Source organism: Caretta caretta, chromosome 1 (genome assembly GCF_965140235.1).
Source record: "Caretta caretta isolate rCarCar2 chromosome 1, rCarCar1.hap1, whole genome shotgun sequence".
NCBI classification, from domain to species: Eukaryota; Metazoa; Chordata; order Testudines; family Cheloniidae; genus Caretta; species Caretta caretta.
In genome coordinates, this window is record NC_134206.1 from 32,543,515 (window position 1) to 32,557,334 (window position 13,820).

Genomic DNA, 13,820 nt, shown 5'->3' on the forward strand with positions numbered 1-13,820 from the left:
TCCGTCTGCAACACTCCTTTAAGCTACCCACTCGCTTGCTTCAGCACCATTTCCACCAGTGTTATTCTTTGAGAGGTGTTTTTGCTGGCTTTGCCTTAGGAGACTTTGTGCATTTGGACAGCCAGCTGTGCCCTTTCCCCAGTCTTTATTACCGCTAGCTATCCTCATTAGGTTTAGCATGCCAGCCAAGGCACAGTCATAGGGTGTGGTGCTGCAGTACACTCACGTCAATTTGGAACCACTTGTGAGAGCTGAATAGTCACCCGGAGCAACTGCAAGCAAGCCACACCTTGTGGATGTGGCTGTCTTCATGCAGAGGTACTACCTTTTCAGCTGTCCCATACATACATACCCGCACAAGCCTGAGATTTTCAGTGGATCCTAAGGAAATTAGGTGCCTGAACCCCTGGAAATCAATGGGAGATGGGCACCTAATTCCCTTCGGTGCCTTTGAAAATCCCAGCCACAGTATATACTTTATTAAGATAGAGTAAGACAATCATAAAATATATTATTCGTGTCCTAGGCCCTGGTCCTGGAAAGCCTTACACTCATGCTCATTTTTATGCATGGTTAGTAGTCTCATTTAAATTAATTGACATTCAGTGTGTGAAGTGAAGCACCTGTGTACGTCTCTGCAGAGCTGGGGCTATAAACAGCAAAGTATTGAGCTGAGGGAAAGGTGTCTAGTAGAAACTGTAGGCATCTGTGTATGGTTCATTCTCTTAATGTTTTGTTTCTGTATTCTTGGAATGTGCATCCTTTTATACAAAGACACGCTTTCAGCCATACAAGTGGTGGGGTTAGGATACCACACTTTTATTTCTAACAGATGTTAAAGAATTCTGGTTTTGAAATTTTACATACTAAAAATATAACAACAAACACACATGAATGTACTAATGAGCAGAAATTTTGATTGCATTCTTTTTGGATAGAGATGTAATTAAGCAATAATATAAAGAACAGTTACCACCTTTAGGTGCTATGCTCTTATGGACAAATGTACAGAGCTCACATCTGATCCTAACATTAAGATGTTTCTAAATGGAAAGGCAGATTAAAGTAAATAATGTACTTTTCTTCAATTTATAGTGTTCTTAAATGAAGCAGGTTTTAACTTTGTGAGGAAATGTATTCATGCTGTGGAGACAAGAGGTATGTATTAGATTACATTCTATATATTTCATAGTATGCATATGGTTTTCTCTGACATAGGTTACTTTACAATGATTAAACAGAAAATATTTTCCAGGTGCATTTTGGAATCTCTGTGTCACTCAACTTGTACTTTTCACTGCTTTTTATACCTGAAACACTGTTGCCAAAATCTTCCATAAAGACTCTTTAATTTATCATTTAAGTATAAATTATAGCAACTTCTTGTTTTAAAAAAAGTTAACACTTTTCTGTTATTAGTCATTTAATGCTCAGTTGTACTTAATACACATTGGGACAAATTTATCCCTAGCTTACTCCCTTAGCTTTATTTGCCTTACGCCAGGCATACATTTCACCCATTGTTATCCATTGTCTGTGTTTAATAACTGAAATTCAATCGTAGGCAAAGTATGCACTATATGGGAAGAACAACAAAATAATAGTCTAGCTACTGCTGATTTAGTATTTTACTACTCAAAATAAATCAGTCCTCGGTTATTCCTATGTAACCTTCTGAAAGAAATAAGGTCACTTGCTCCTTACTGAGAGCAGAATTTTGGCCATTATGTTGAAAGGGGCACCAATAATACAAGTATTTTTAAATGCTAAAACTTGATATGACAAATAGACAAAATTTAATAACATCAAAATTAAAATTAAATATATGTATTAGGAATGATTTTCTAAATAGATTGGCTGAACTTAAGAAGCATCCTATTGTTTAGGCTTTTGAGATTGTGACAAATTATAATTGTTTTTTCTCAAATATCCTCAGAAAAGAACTTTGCCATGGTTACACCTAAGAACTCTGTATAGTAAAAGGTGCTAAGGGAAAAAAAGAGATCAAGTCAAGATCTGTTTCTGACTTGATTTTTTACCATAGCTCAATATTGCTTTGAAAATCAAGGTTCATGAAATTCCCATCCTCTGTGTGTTAAAATATAATGCTATAAAGGTCTGAAATAGAACATTATCCAGTAGCATTTTCCCATACTGTACTATAAAAAAATATTTTTTGCATTTGGGCCATGCCTTTCTCAACCATTTGAGGTCAATTGGGACCTAAGGGTGTCTCTTTATCTTGTTTTGGGGCTCTACAAATTAAAACAATCCTGTCATTCAGCATTGACAAAGTAGCTGAAGTACTGCAGATATACAAGGAAAACACTAGACTGTGCAGATATTTTAAGTAGAATTTGTTTGTATCAACAATAAATTCTGTACACAAGTAATTGCTGTGATTGTCAGCAACATTTGGATATGGAGGACATTATTCTGTTCTCATTTGCACTGGTGTAAATTCAGAGTAACTCCATTGAAGTGGCTTGCATTACATAAGTTTACATTTCTTGGTAAATATGAACAGGGCTAAGAACTCAGGACATGCCTCTGGAGTGCTTCTGGGACTTATTTTTCACTTCTCAGACATCATTCCAGTGTCTGCTATCATGGCACCTTTCCGTGAGTCAGTCAGACAGAAAGTTGGGTCCTTTTGTGGGGTTTCATTTAATTAACTTGTAGCTAAGATTTGTTTATAAGATGGTGTAATTTCAGTAAAATATGTCTGGTAATTTCCCAAAATGGGGCTAAATAGTTCAAAGTGGTGTACAGGAATTTAGCTGCATAACTTCCTATAAATTAATGGATGGTTAAACCTCATAAACCATTTTGAAAATTTACACCCACATTTCTCACCTATGTGTCCATGTATATGAACATGCTGTACTTTTGGTGCCATGAGTCAGTTCATTATCCTGTATTTTTTCCGTATAGGTATCACAATCTTGGGGCTGTACAGAATAGGAGGTGTAAACTCCAAAGTGCAAAAGCTGATGAATACCATATTTTGTAAGTTTTGGAAGATTTTGCATCAAAAACTCTAATATCCACCAAGGACATTATGACCATGATTTCCTCCACTGTCTCTATTCAAAAATGTGTGTACAATAGTAAGTTTAGTTTGCACTTGCAATTACAGGTGGCAAATTAAGTGAGTAAGCATGCAAATAGTTAGCTATGTATGTAACTGGCCACTTGTATACATTGTTACTCAGTTTGTGCAGAGAGTCACTGAAATTGCGTACACAGCCTGGATAGATGTGCATTTTTCACAATTAATTTAGTTTGTTTTTTTTTAATTTATTAAAAATGAAACAGGAAATCTGTCCAGAGCTCTCAACACCCCTGACACTATTTACAAGGGGGAAAAAAGTTTTACCTCCCAATGATCAACAGGACTCAATCCTCTGTGAAACACAGAACTCCCCTCCCACATTTAATCAAACACTAATTCCACAGCAGCCCATATAAATGGATGTACATTGCAATATGCCCCAGTGGTCAACAAACCCAGGCTGTTCGGGAAAGCTGGCTCCAGACCTGAGAACAGTCTGCTGCCAGTCCTCTCTCTTAACTTAAGAGGAATCCAACTGGAGTGTGTCTACTGACTGAGGCAGTATGACACAAGGATAGAGGAAGTCTCTCCCATCGGAACACCCCAAGCAAGACCCTTTGGTCTTTACCAATCAAAAACAACATCTTAAATTCAATTAAGAAACAAATGGGCAGTCAGTGCAAATAACGGAGCAAAGCTGCAGACAGTTGAGGAAAAATGAGACTCATTGGATTTGTTTATATTTTGCAGCTTGGATTGTTTAAATACATCTATAAATCCCTTTCTTCATTTAATTTTTATGCTCAGTTTATTGGATCTGTTTGTCGAGGCATAGAATACCAAACGCCCAGAAGTGTCCCTCAACTTTAGGTTAATATATTACAACCATCATCAAGTATTAACTCACAGTTTATAATATTTTTCTTTTTGGGGGATCATGGGGTTTCACTTATCTTGCTAATCTAGATATAACCGCCCTCTTTTTTGAAGATTGCTCTACATCAAAACCAAAGCAACTGGCAACCCCTGTATCACCTTGGGTTTAGTTTACTCTTTGAAGTTGGGCACATAGTTGAGATGTCTGTATACTAGATGCTATTTCATTTTTCTGATACTTGACAAAAATTAAAGGATTTCAATGTATGTTCAAGTTGTTAGTTAATCTGGGTAATAAAATAACCATAAGAAATTATCACCTAATTTTTGTATGTTGTTTAAGTGTTGTGCTGCTTTCCTAACTAGTCTGCTAGTCAAAGTATAACACATTCCTAATTCAATTTTCTACCAGCCCCTAAATCTCCTCCTGATATGGATATTGATATGGACATTTGGGACAATAAAACAATAACAAGTGGACTGAAAAACTACCTCAGGTGAGTACATGCTCTGTACTCTACATGTATCTCATTTCATGTCCCATTTACCCTTATTTATTGATATTGCATTACCTCTCTTTCACCACCTTAGAACACTAAATATATATATATAAAAAGAAAAGGAGTGAGCTGTAGCTCACGAAAGCTTATGCTCAAATAATTTTTTTAGTCTCTAAGGTGCCACAAGTACTCCTTTTCTTTTTGCAAATACAGACTAACACAGCTGCTACTCTGAAACCTAAATATATATAGTGATTTTGGCTAGCCTAAAAATATTCCAGTAGTTATTTATTTTAATGAACCTGTATTTGATTATGCTATCTGTCTGCCTGCTATTGAATCAGTTGTGCTCTATAAAACCCTACATTTGGAGGGGGGAAAAGTTAATTGCATTTGTTGATCTGTAAATCCTTTATCTAAACTGCACAGAATGAGACACTAAATTTTTCTAATTTGTGAAATCCTTTATCTAAATTGCACAGCATGGTATTTCACTAATTTATTGTTAAAGCAGGGTAAAATCATGGCTCCCTGCATAAATGTTAATTCTCATTTCATATCCTGTTATACAGGTCACTTTACAGGAATTGGGAATAAATATATCCCCAAACAATTAGAAAATTCATACTAAACCTTCAGCAATTTGGAAACCCTTTAAAAATAAGAGTCATGATTTTCTAGAGTGACTGTGATTTTGGAGTCCTCAACTTTTGGGTGCCAATTTTTGACACTTTGAAGGGACCAAGCTTGCAGAGGCTAGGTGTTCAGCACGTCCTAAAAATCGAAACCTCTGAAACTCAATCAAGTTGGTCACCCAAAAATGGAGGCATCAAAAATCACTAATCACTTTTGAAAATCTTGGTTAGGTTGAGGTTGTTACTTATGCAATTTTATAATAAGAAATTGCAGTAATAATGTTTCTTATGACTGCAGACAATTCGTAGGTTGCCTTTTGACTGAAGAGTCTTCCCAGTTCACTACATATCAGGATTTCAGTGCCACACGGGAGTCTTCATGATATATATGGATTTCACCAGCTGAGGCTTGAAGCCTAATTGTCCCCTCACTTTTCCACCTTCAGCAAAACTGCTGATGACTTCAGTGGAGTTATTCCTGTTTTTACAGCTTTGTAAGTGAGAAGGCAGTCAGGCCCTTGGTCTGTGATAAAGGCCATGGTATTGGTATTCCTGATTAAATTACTCACAGAGTGGCACTGGATTTAGCTAGAGAAGATTTTCATCAGACCTTGCACGTGACTGAATGGTGCTATGGTTGTAGCCTGTAGGCAATGAATTCGTTTCACTGGCACCCAGATGCTAATCATATTGAAATAGTAGCAACAGCAATAAAATACAAGCAAGGATTTTTAGAAGTAATACATTTTCTAAAATTATGCTTTTTAAATTTTATGACCAGGTGTCTTACAGAACCACTGATGACCTTCAAGTTGCACAAGGATTTCATTGTTGCCGTTAGTAAGTAAAACACTAAAGAAATTAGTAACTCTTCAGGAGAGTAATACTTTTTTTGATCCATCTCTCACCCACTGTTTCTGGAGAACTTTCCTTACAATATATTTTCCCATGTTCTGCCTACTTTTGTTTCAAATAACCCAGGCAATGATTTATTTCAAGAGATATGAAATTATACATATGTGGACATTATTATGTATTTGTAGTGCATTAGCACCAACTGGCCCCAGTCATAAGCTCCAGGCTCACTGTGCTGGGTTCTATACTAACATAATAAAAAGACAGTTCCTGCCCCAAGGAACTCAAAATCCAAGTATGTATATACATAATATTCTCTCTCCCTCCCTCTTCCACACACACACACACACACACAAAATCTCTGTTAAAAGAATATTAAAGTTTCAAAGTCAAGCATTCGAAAGTTAATAAATGCTAAAATTAAGGTTCTCTGTGCAACCTTAATTTTTTGGATTTTTTTCTGATATTTACAAATACATAAAGTGCTAATTATCCTCATCCCTCCTCAAACCACCATAAGAGTAAATATAGATGAGGGTTAGATGCTGTTAAGGATCATTGGGTCAAATCTTGGCTCTGTTGAAATCAATGGCAAAACTCCTGCTGACTTCAGTATTTCACCCATTGTATTAACTGAGTTTATTTGAAGTACAATTTCCAGAATGTTCATGTAATAAACATACCTGCATTGTTCTCAGATTTTTGAAAGGCTATTTTAACAGCAGATTGATGGTTTGCCTTATTGTAATGTGCAGTGTGCCCTAGTCTAGAGTTATTGACACCATCCTTACACACATCTTTGGGTGCACCTTAATATAATAACATGCTCCTTATTTTTATTTAACAGAATCCGATGACCAAAACTACAGGGTTGAGGCAGTACATGCACTTGTTCATAAATTACCAGAGAAAAACAGGGAGATGCTGGACATCCTAATCAAGCATTTGGTCAAGTAATTCCACCATTATTTTTATCTGTTTGGTGTTTGGGGGTGTGGACTTGGATGTGGGCTTCTTTTCCCCCTTTTGTTTGTCAATTTTGGCTATTCAAGTTTGTTTGGGTTTTTTTACCTGAGAAGATAAGTACTTGAAAATTACATCAGACTTGTAAAATGCAGGACAAAATTTTGTGAGCAAAGAACTGCCAACTAGAAATAGGATCATAACTCAGAGCCCTGGATGTTCTCAGAAAGTGATTGTACGTATTAAATGGGACTAATTCATATAACTGTTCTCAATCCTGCTTTGAGTGCATGAGTTAACACCAATGAAATTGAATTGATGACCAAAGCTGTCCTTATGATTCACCCATTATTTTAGCAGAGTTTATATGAAGTACAATTCCCAGAATGTTCATGTAATAAATATAACTGATCCATAACTGATGACCTTTACCCTGTCTCAGTCAGTGCTCAATACCAGATGATTCAGAAGAAAGTTTAAGAACCCTGTCATAGCAGATGTGAAAAAATCTGTGCGTTTCCCCCTCCACCCTGCACCTCAAATGAGATCTCACTCTGATCTCTAATGGATAGACATTGGCTTTATCCAGAAGAATGAGATTTTTATATCCCTTCCAAAATATTTATCATACATTATGATAACTCTGGATATTCTTGATAGCTATATAAATCCCCAGTCTCTTCTTGAATCTTGCTAAATGCTTGTCATCAGCAACTTCATATAGCAATGAGTACCACAGTATAATTATGCCTTGTGTGAAAAACTTCCCTTTTATCAGTTTTGAATCTGCCACCCTTTAATTTCATTGACTGTCCCTTTGTTCTTATGTTATGAGATAAGGAAGATATAAAATCCTGTTCTACTCTCTCTAGACCATTCATTATTTTGTTTATTTCTCTTCCTCATCTCCTTTCCAAAGTAAACCCAATCTTTTCAATCTCTCTTCAGATGATAGTTTTTCCAGGCCCTTTATCATTCTCGTTGCTCTTTTCTGAACACCTTCCAGTTCTGCACGATCCTTTTTGAGATAAGGTGATGAGTACTGCACATAGTATTCCAGCTGAGGCAATACCATTGGTTTTTATAAAGGCATTAGATTATTTTCCATCCCATTCCTTATGCGTCCACATATCTTCTTTGTTTTGTTCATCTCAGCTCTACACTGAGCAGAGGTTTCCATTGAACCATCCACAATGATGCCTAGGTCCTTCTCCTGAGTTGATAGTTAATTTAGAACCCTGTAAGATAAATGAGTAATTTATATTTTTCCCTCCAATGTGCACTCTTGCTTCTATTAAAAAAACACACTGTATGATTTGCTGGCTATGTAATATAAGTCACACTATTTTAATTTGTTTTAATCCTTCCTTGTACTTCCTTTCCCTATCCCTCTTCCCTGTATCTATCTGCATATGTTTGTCTAATCCCAGATTTCATGCCCTTTGAGACATAGACAGGTTTAGGTTTTTTTTAAGAAAAAGAGAACCTCTGAAAAGGAGCATGCACAGTTATGATGCTATGTAAATATATCATAATACATTAGCAAACAGACAAACAATGGAGACTTGACACTGTCTTCCAAAAAAGAAAAGAAGTATTTCACTCTTTGAAAAACTTCCCATGCAAATTACACATTTGCCATCTTGAGAGTAGAGATCATTTCATAATGTGCTTGAATAACTCCATACTTCCAGAATACAGGTAGCCAGGAGTCTGCAGACTGGTAATATCCAAAATTTAGTGTCACTGTGATACAGCGAAGAGCAAGATTTCCAGGAGAAAGCAATTGTGCCTTGATGAATGAGGCATGCAGCCACCTGAAATGTCTGATTGTGTGGGTCTGAATCTATTCAATACCCTAGCAAAAATAACACTAGTGAAGAGAAAATTGGTTATCAAAATGTTCCATATTACAAGCATTCTGAGCAGCAATTCTTTTTTTTTTCTTTCCTTTTGCAACAAAGTGAGCCTTTGATGCTATATCCGAATTTCTGCCTAGTCATTTATTGTCAGAATAATATTAAATACATCATTCCATTTATTAACTAAATGAACCAATTTGTCACCAAGGAAACCCAAGTATAGGGAAAACATGACTCTTTGTGTTCTGTAGTCTATATTTTGAGATTATATAGTTTGTTTAAAAGACCTTAAAACTTTTTGTCCAGGACAATAACTTGTGCTTCTAAAAAAATAACTCATTTTCATGATTTGGGCCTCAAATGAGCATCTGTCTTCCAGAATCGTTGCTTAAACAGAAATCTGAGATGTTTTAAGCTACTCTTAATTAGGCAAAATAGAAGCTGTGTGCAGTAGAAGGCATTTATATTCCTCAATTTTTAACTGGTTATCATGAATCCAAAGAAATGAATACTATTTTTTACTGGATCTCAGTGTAAATGGGGTATCAAAGTCTGCACTTTGAAATGGAAAGGGAATATTTTTTATATTCACGGTCTCACTTCTCCGGTCATCCCATTATTTTCTGTGCTGCAGAGAATTCTGTTATCCACTCATTACTATATGTACCTAGTACTAACAGCTCAACAATCAGAATGAGAGAGGTCATGGGGTCTATACCCAGGATTGGGAGCCAGCAACTCCTGAGATTTGATCCTGCTTCTGACAGATTCCCTCTGTGACCTGTGGAAAGTCATTTAATATTTCCACCTCAGTTTTCCCATCTTTGTAATGGAGAGGGTTTGTTACATACCATATACTATCTTTGTTATTGTACTTGCCTACCAAACAATGGTGCTCTGAGGATTAATTTAGTTATTTTTTATATACTGCTTTAAAAACAAAATGAGCTACCAGTATGTATGGGCCAAGTGATCTTACTTCAAAAAGTAAAAGTGTCAAACTCATCACGTGACCTTGATTAATGGAACGCTCTCAGAGGTAGTTTGTGGATTAGAAGAAAATGAGGGGGGTGTTGTTTTAACTAATATTTTCAAGCTTTTGTGGATGAATCTTGCTGCTCACAAATGGTGGGGTCTGCAGAGTACCAGGGACTAAGAATTAATACACTAAAGAGGCAGCTAAAATGTTGTTTGTCATCTCTAGAAATGATCAGCGTAATAGAGTGCTTAGTGAAATATCAGATAACAATGACAGGGAGTGATTGTAAAGCAGGATGAGGAAGGAAGAAGTTAATGCCACGGCAACTTATTCTATTCATTTTAGCAAGACTGCACAAAATTCTCTAGAAACTGCTAAATAGGCTACAACAATAGGAGAACTGTAGCATTGGAACCACTGGTAATTATTTGTAAGAGTCTGTGAGGTTGTGACCTGTATCCGGCAAACATTCTTACTTATGAAGAGACAAAAGGGGGAGGGAGGGACACTGAGAATTACTGACCAGAATTTTTTACTTTACTCTCTGGTAAATTTGTAGAAAAACTTTCACAGTAGTCAGTATGTCAGTTCTTCGAGAAAAAGAGAAACAGTAGACAGTGTGGGTTAATGGAAAATAAAAACAGAGTATGGACTAACAGGTTTTAAAGTCAGAGGGGATCTGACCTCAGATACAACACAGGCAAAAAAAATTTCATCTGTTAATTCTTTAAAAAGGGGAAGGAGGATCCGGAGAATTACAGGCCAGTCAGCCTTTCCTTAGTCCCTGAAAAAGTCATGGAGCAGGTCCTCAAGGAATCAATTCTGAAGCACTTAGAGGAGAGGAAAGTGACAGGAACAGTCAGCCTGGATTCACCAAGGGCAAGTCATGCCTGACTAATCTAATTGTCTTCTATGATAAGATAACTGGCTCTGTGGATGAGGGGGAAGCAGTGGATGTGTTGTTCCTTAACTTTAGCAAAGCTTTTCACACGGTCTCGCACAGTATTCTTGCCAGCAAGTTAAAGAAGTATGGGCTGGATGAATGGACTATAAGGTGGATAGAAAGCTGGCTAGATTGTCGGGCTCAATGGGTAGTGATCAATGGCTCCATGTCTAGTTGGCAACCAGTATCAAGCGGAGTGCCCCAAGGGGCGGTTCTGGGGCCAGTTTTATTCAATATCTTCATTAATGATCTGGAGGATGGTGTGGATTGCACGCTCAGCAAGTTTGCTGATAACACTAAACTGGGAGGAGAGGTAGATATGCTGGAGGGTAGGGATAGGATACAGAGGGACCTAGACAAATTAGAGGATTGGGCCAAAAGAAATCTGATGAGGTTCATCAAGGACAAGTGCAGAGTCCTGCACTCAGGATGGAAGAATCCCCTGCAGTGCTACAGACTAGGGACCGAGCGGCTAGGCAGCAGTTCTGCAGAAAAGGACTTAGGGGTTACAGTGGACGAGAAGCTGTATATGAGTCAATAATGTGCCCTTGTTGCCAAGAAGGATAACGGCATTTTGGGCTGTATAAGTAGGAGCATTGCCAGCAGATCGAGGGACGTGATCATTTCCCTCTCTTCGACATTGGTGAGGCCTCATCTGGAGTACTGTGTCCAGTTTGGGGCCCCACACTACAAGAAGGATGTGAAAAAATTGGAAAGCGTCCAGCAGAGGGCAACAAAAATGATTAGGGGACTGGAACACATGATTTATGAGGAGAGGCTGAGGGAACTGTGATTGTTTAGTCTGTGGTAGAGAAGAATGAGGAGGGATTTGATAGCTGCTTTCAACTATCTGAAAGGGGGTTCCAAAGAGGATGGATCTACACTGTTCTCAGTGGTAGCAGATGACAGAACAAGGAGTAATGGTCTCAAGTTGCAGTGGGGGAGGTTTAAGTTGGATAATAGGAAAAACTTTTTCACTAGGAGGGTGGTGAAGCACTGGAATGCGTTACCTAGAGAGGTGGTGGAATCTCCTTCCTTTGAGGTTTTTAAGGTCAGGCTTGACAAAGTCCTGGCTGGGGTGATTTAGTTGGGGATTGTTCCTGCTTTGAGCAGGGGCTTGGACTAGATGACCTCCTGAGGTCCCTTCTCACCCTGATATTCTATGAATTCCTACATCAATCCCATATCTTGTGACTGATCTCTAGAGCATGTTTTTTTTAGAAAGATATTTCATGGCTCTGAGGCCCCTATCCTACAAAGATTTACACTTTTACTTGATTTAGCGCATTTGAGTAATCCCATTGTGTTCAGTGCATAGTCAAGCATGGGCATAAGTCAGTGCAGGATTTGGGGTCTTTGTGGATAAACAAATACAGTAGTCATATTGCAGTGTATTTTGATTTTAGTAAGATATTTAATGCATGCCACGTTTTCATTTAATGTGGGTTAAATCTGATGTTGGACTCTCAGGCCATCAAGCCTTTGTCGTTTCACAGGAATGGACCAAATGGCAAACAATCACTACAGCCGACTAACTGGCTAAGCGTTGAAGAAGAAGATCAGTGGGCCATACCAGGACCCCCAACCCCCTGTTCACAACCCTCAGGTTAATAACCTAAGTTATATTCTGCCTCTGGAAAGAAGCATTCAGAGCAAGCCTATGCTGATCAGGGAAGTATTCTGCAAAGGAAGAGCCACATTCACGATGGAAAACCCTTATGTCTTCTCTGAGCTCAGACAAGTAATTCAAAATTTACTCCAAGAAAGCCAGTAAACTTCAGAGTGAAAGAAGAGCTGTCAATGTTGAGTGTCTGCTCCGTTACGTAAAATAGCAAAGAGGCATGCAGTGGGCTTAATTTTAATAAAGTTCACAACTTTATAGACTCATCAAGTACCTTCTGCAATTCCACTGACATCCTCTTTGCCACTACAGTGTCCCTGTGAATTGAATAATGTTCCCAAATGCATGGGGCATAGAATCAACTAGATTCTAGTCATAAGGCCACTGTGTTTTCCTGTCATAGCTCAAGTACTATCAGTTCAAATACCAATCCAACCCAACTGCCAAGAATTGATTGCTGGAAAGCTTCAAAGATGTCTTTTCCACCCCATAGCCCATATCTGGAGACAGCAAAAGAGGCAGTCCTCATATATGAATTCTTCTCACTCATCTTGGACAAATGTTACAAGTTGGTCAGAGGAAGACACATCTGTAGTTTCATCCATGTGTACTGAGAAATACTGGCTCTCCTCAGCCTCTGAAGCTGCGTCATGAAAACCATATCACATCAGCTGACTGTGACATTGGAGGAAGTAATTGTTTTGACAGGACACGGGGTTCAAGCAACATTTCCCAAAATATGAGCTTTTGGCACCTCTTATTATTTGCAGTGATATGATATATGATGCTTGGAGGGCTTTCATATTTACAATATATTTATGTAATAGAACAGTGGATTTTCATAGAATCATAGAAGATTAGGGTTGAAAGAGAACTCAGGAGGTCATCTAGTCCAACCCCCTGCTCAAAGCAGGACCAACCCCAACTAAATCATCCCAGTCAGGGCTTTGTCAAGCTGGGCCTTAAAAATCTCTAAGGATGGAGATTCCACCATCTCCCTAGGTAACCCATTCCAGTGCTTCACCACCCTCCTAGTGAAACAGGTTTTCCTAAACCTCCTCCACTGCAACCTGAGACTATTGCTCCTTTTTCTGTCATCTGCCACCACTGAAAAGAAGGTTGAGGGGAGATATGATTGCTCTCTATAAATATATCAGAGGGATAAATACTGGAGAGGGAGAGGAATTATTTAAGCTCAGTACCAGTGTGGACACAAGAACAAATGGATATAAACTGGCCACCAGGAAGTTTAGACTTGAAATTAGACGAAGGTTTCTAACCATCAGAGGAGTGAAGTTTTGGAATAGCCTTCCAAGGGAAGCTGTGGGGGCAAAAGATCTATCTGGCTTTAAGATTAAACTCGATAAGTTTATGGAGGAGATGGTATGATGGGATAACATGATTTTGGTATTAATTGATCTTTAAATATTCATGGTAAATAGGCCCAGTGGCCTGTGATGGGATGTTAGATGGGGTGGGATCTGAGTTACTACAGAAAATTCTTTCCTGGATATCTGGCTGGTGAATCTTG

General features: G+C 38.0%; 1 protein-coding gene across 6 annotated transcripts in view; it reads left to right on the forward strand.

Moving 5' to 3' along the window:
* ARHGAP42 (Rho GTPase activating protein 42) overlaps positions 1–13,820 on the forward strand; it is a 295,871-nt gene that overhangs the window by 243,286 nt on the left and 38,765 nt on the right. For all 6 annotated transcript variants that reach the window (XM_048843624.2, XM_048843617.2, XM_075126907.1 and 3 more), the window contains 5 exons: positions 1,096–1,158; positions 2,935–3,009; positions 4,344–4,428; positions 5,848–5,906; positions 6,769–6,874. In XM_048843624.2, coding sequence (XP_048699581.2) covers positions 1,096–1,158; positions 2,935–3,009; positions 4,344–4,428; positions 5,848–5,906; positions 6,769–6,874 — 388 coding nt within the window. The remainder of the gene's footprint in view (positions 1–1,095; positions 1,159–2,934; positions 3,010–4,343; positions 4,429–5,847; positions 5,907–6,768; positions 6,875–13,820) is intronic.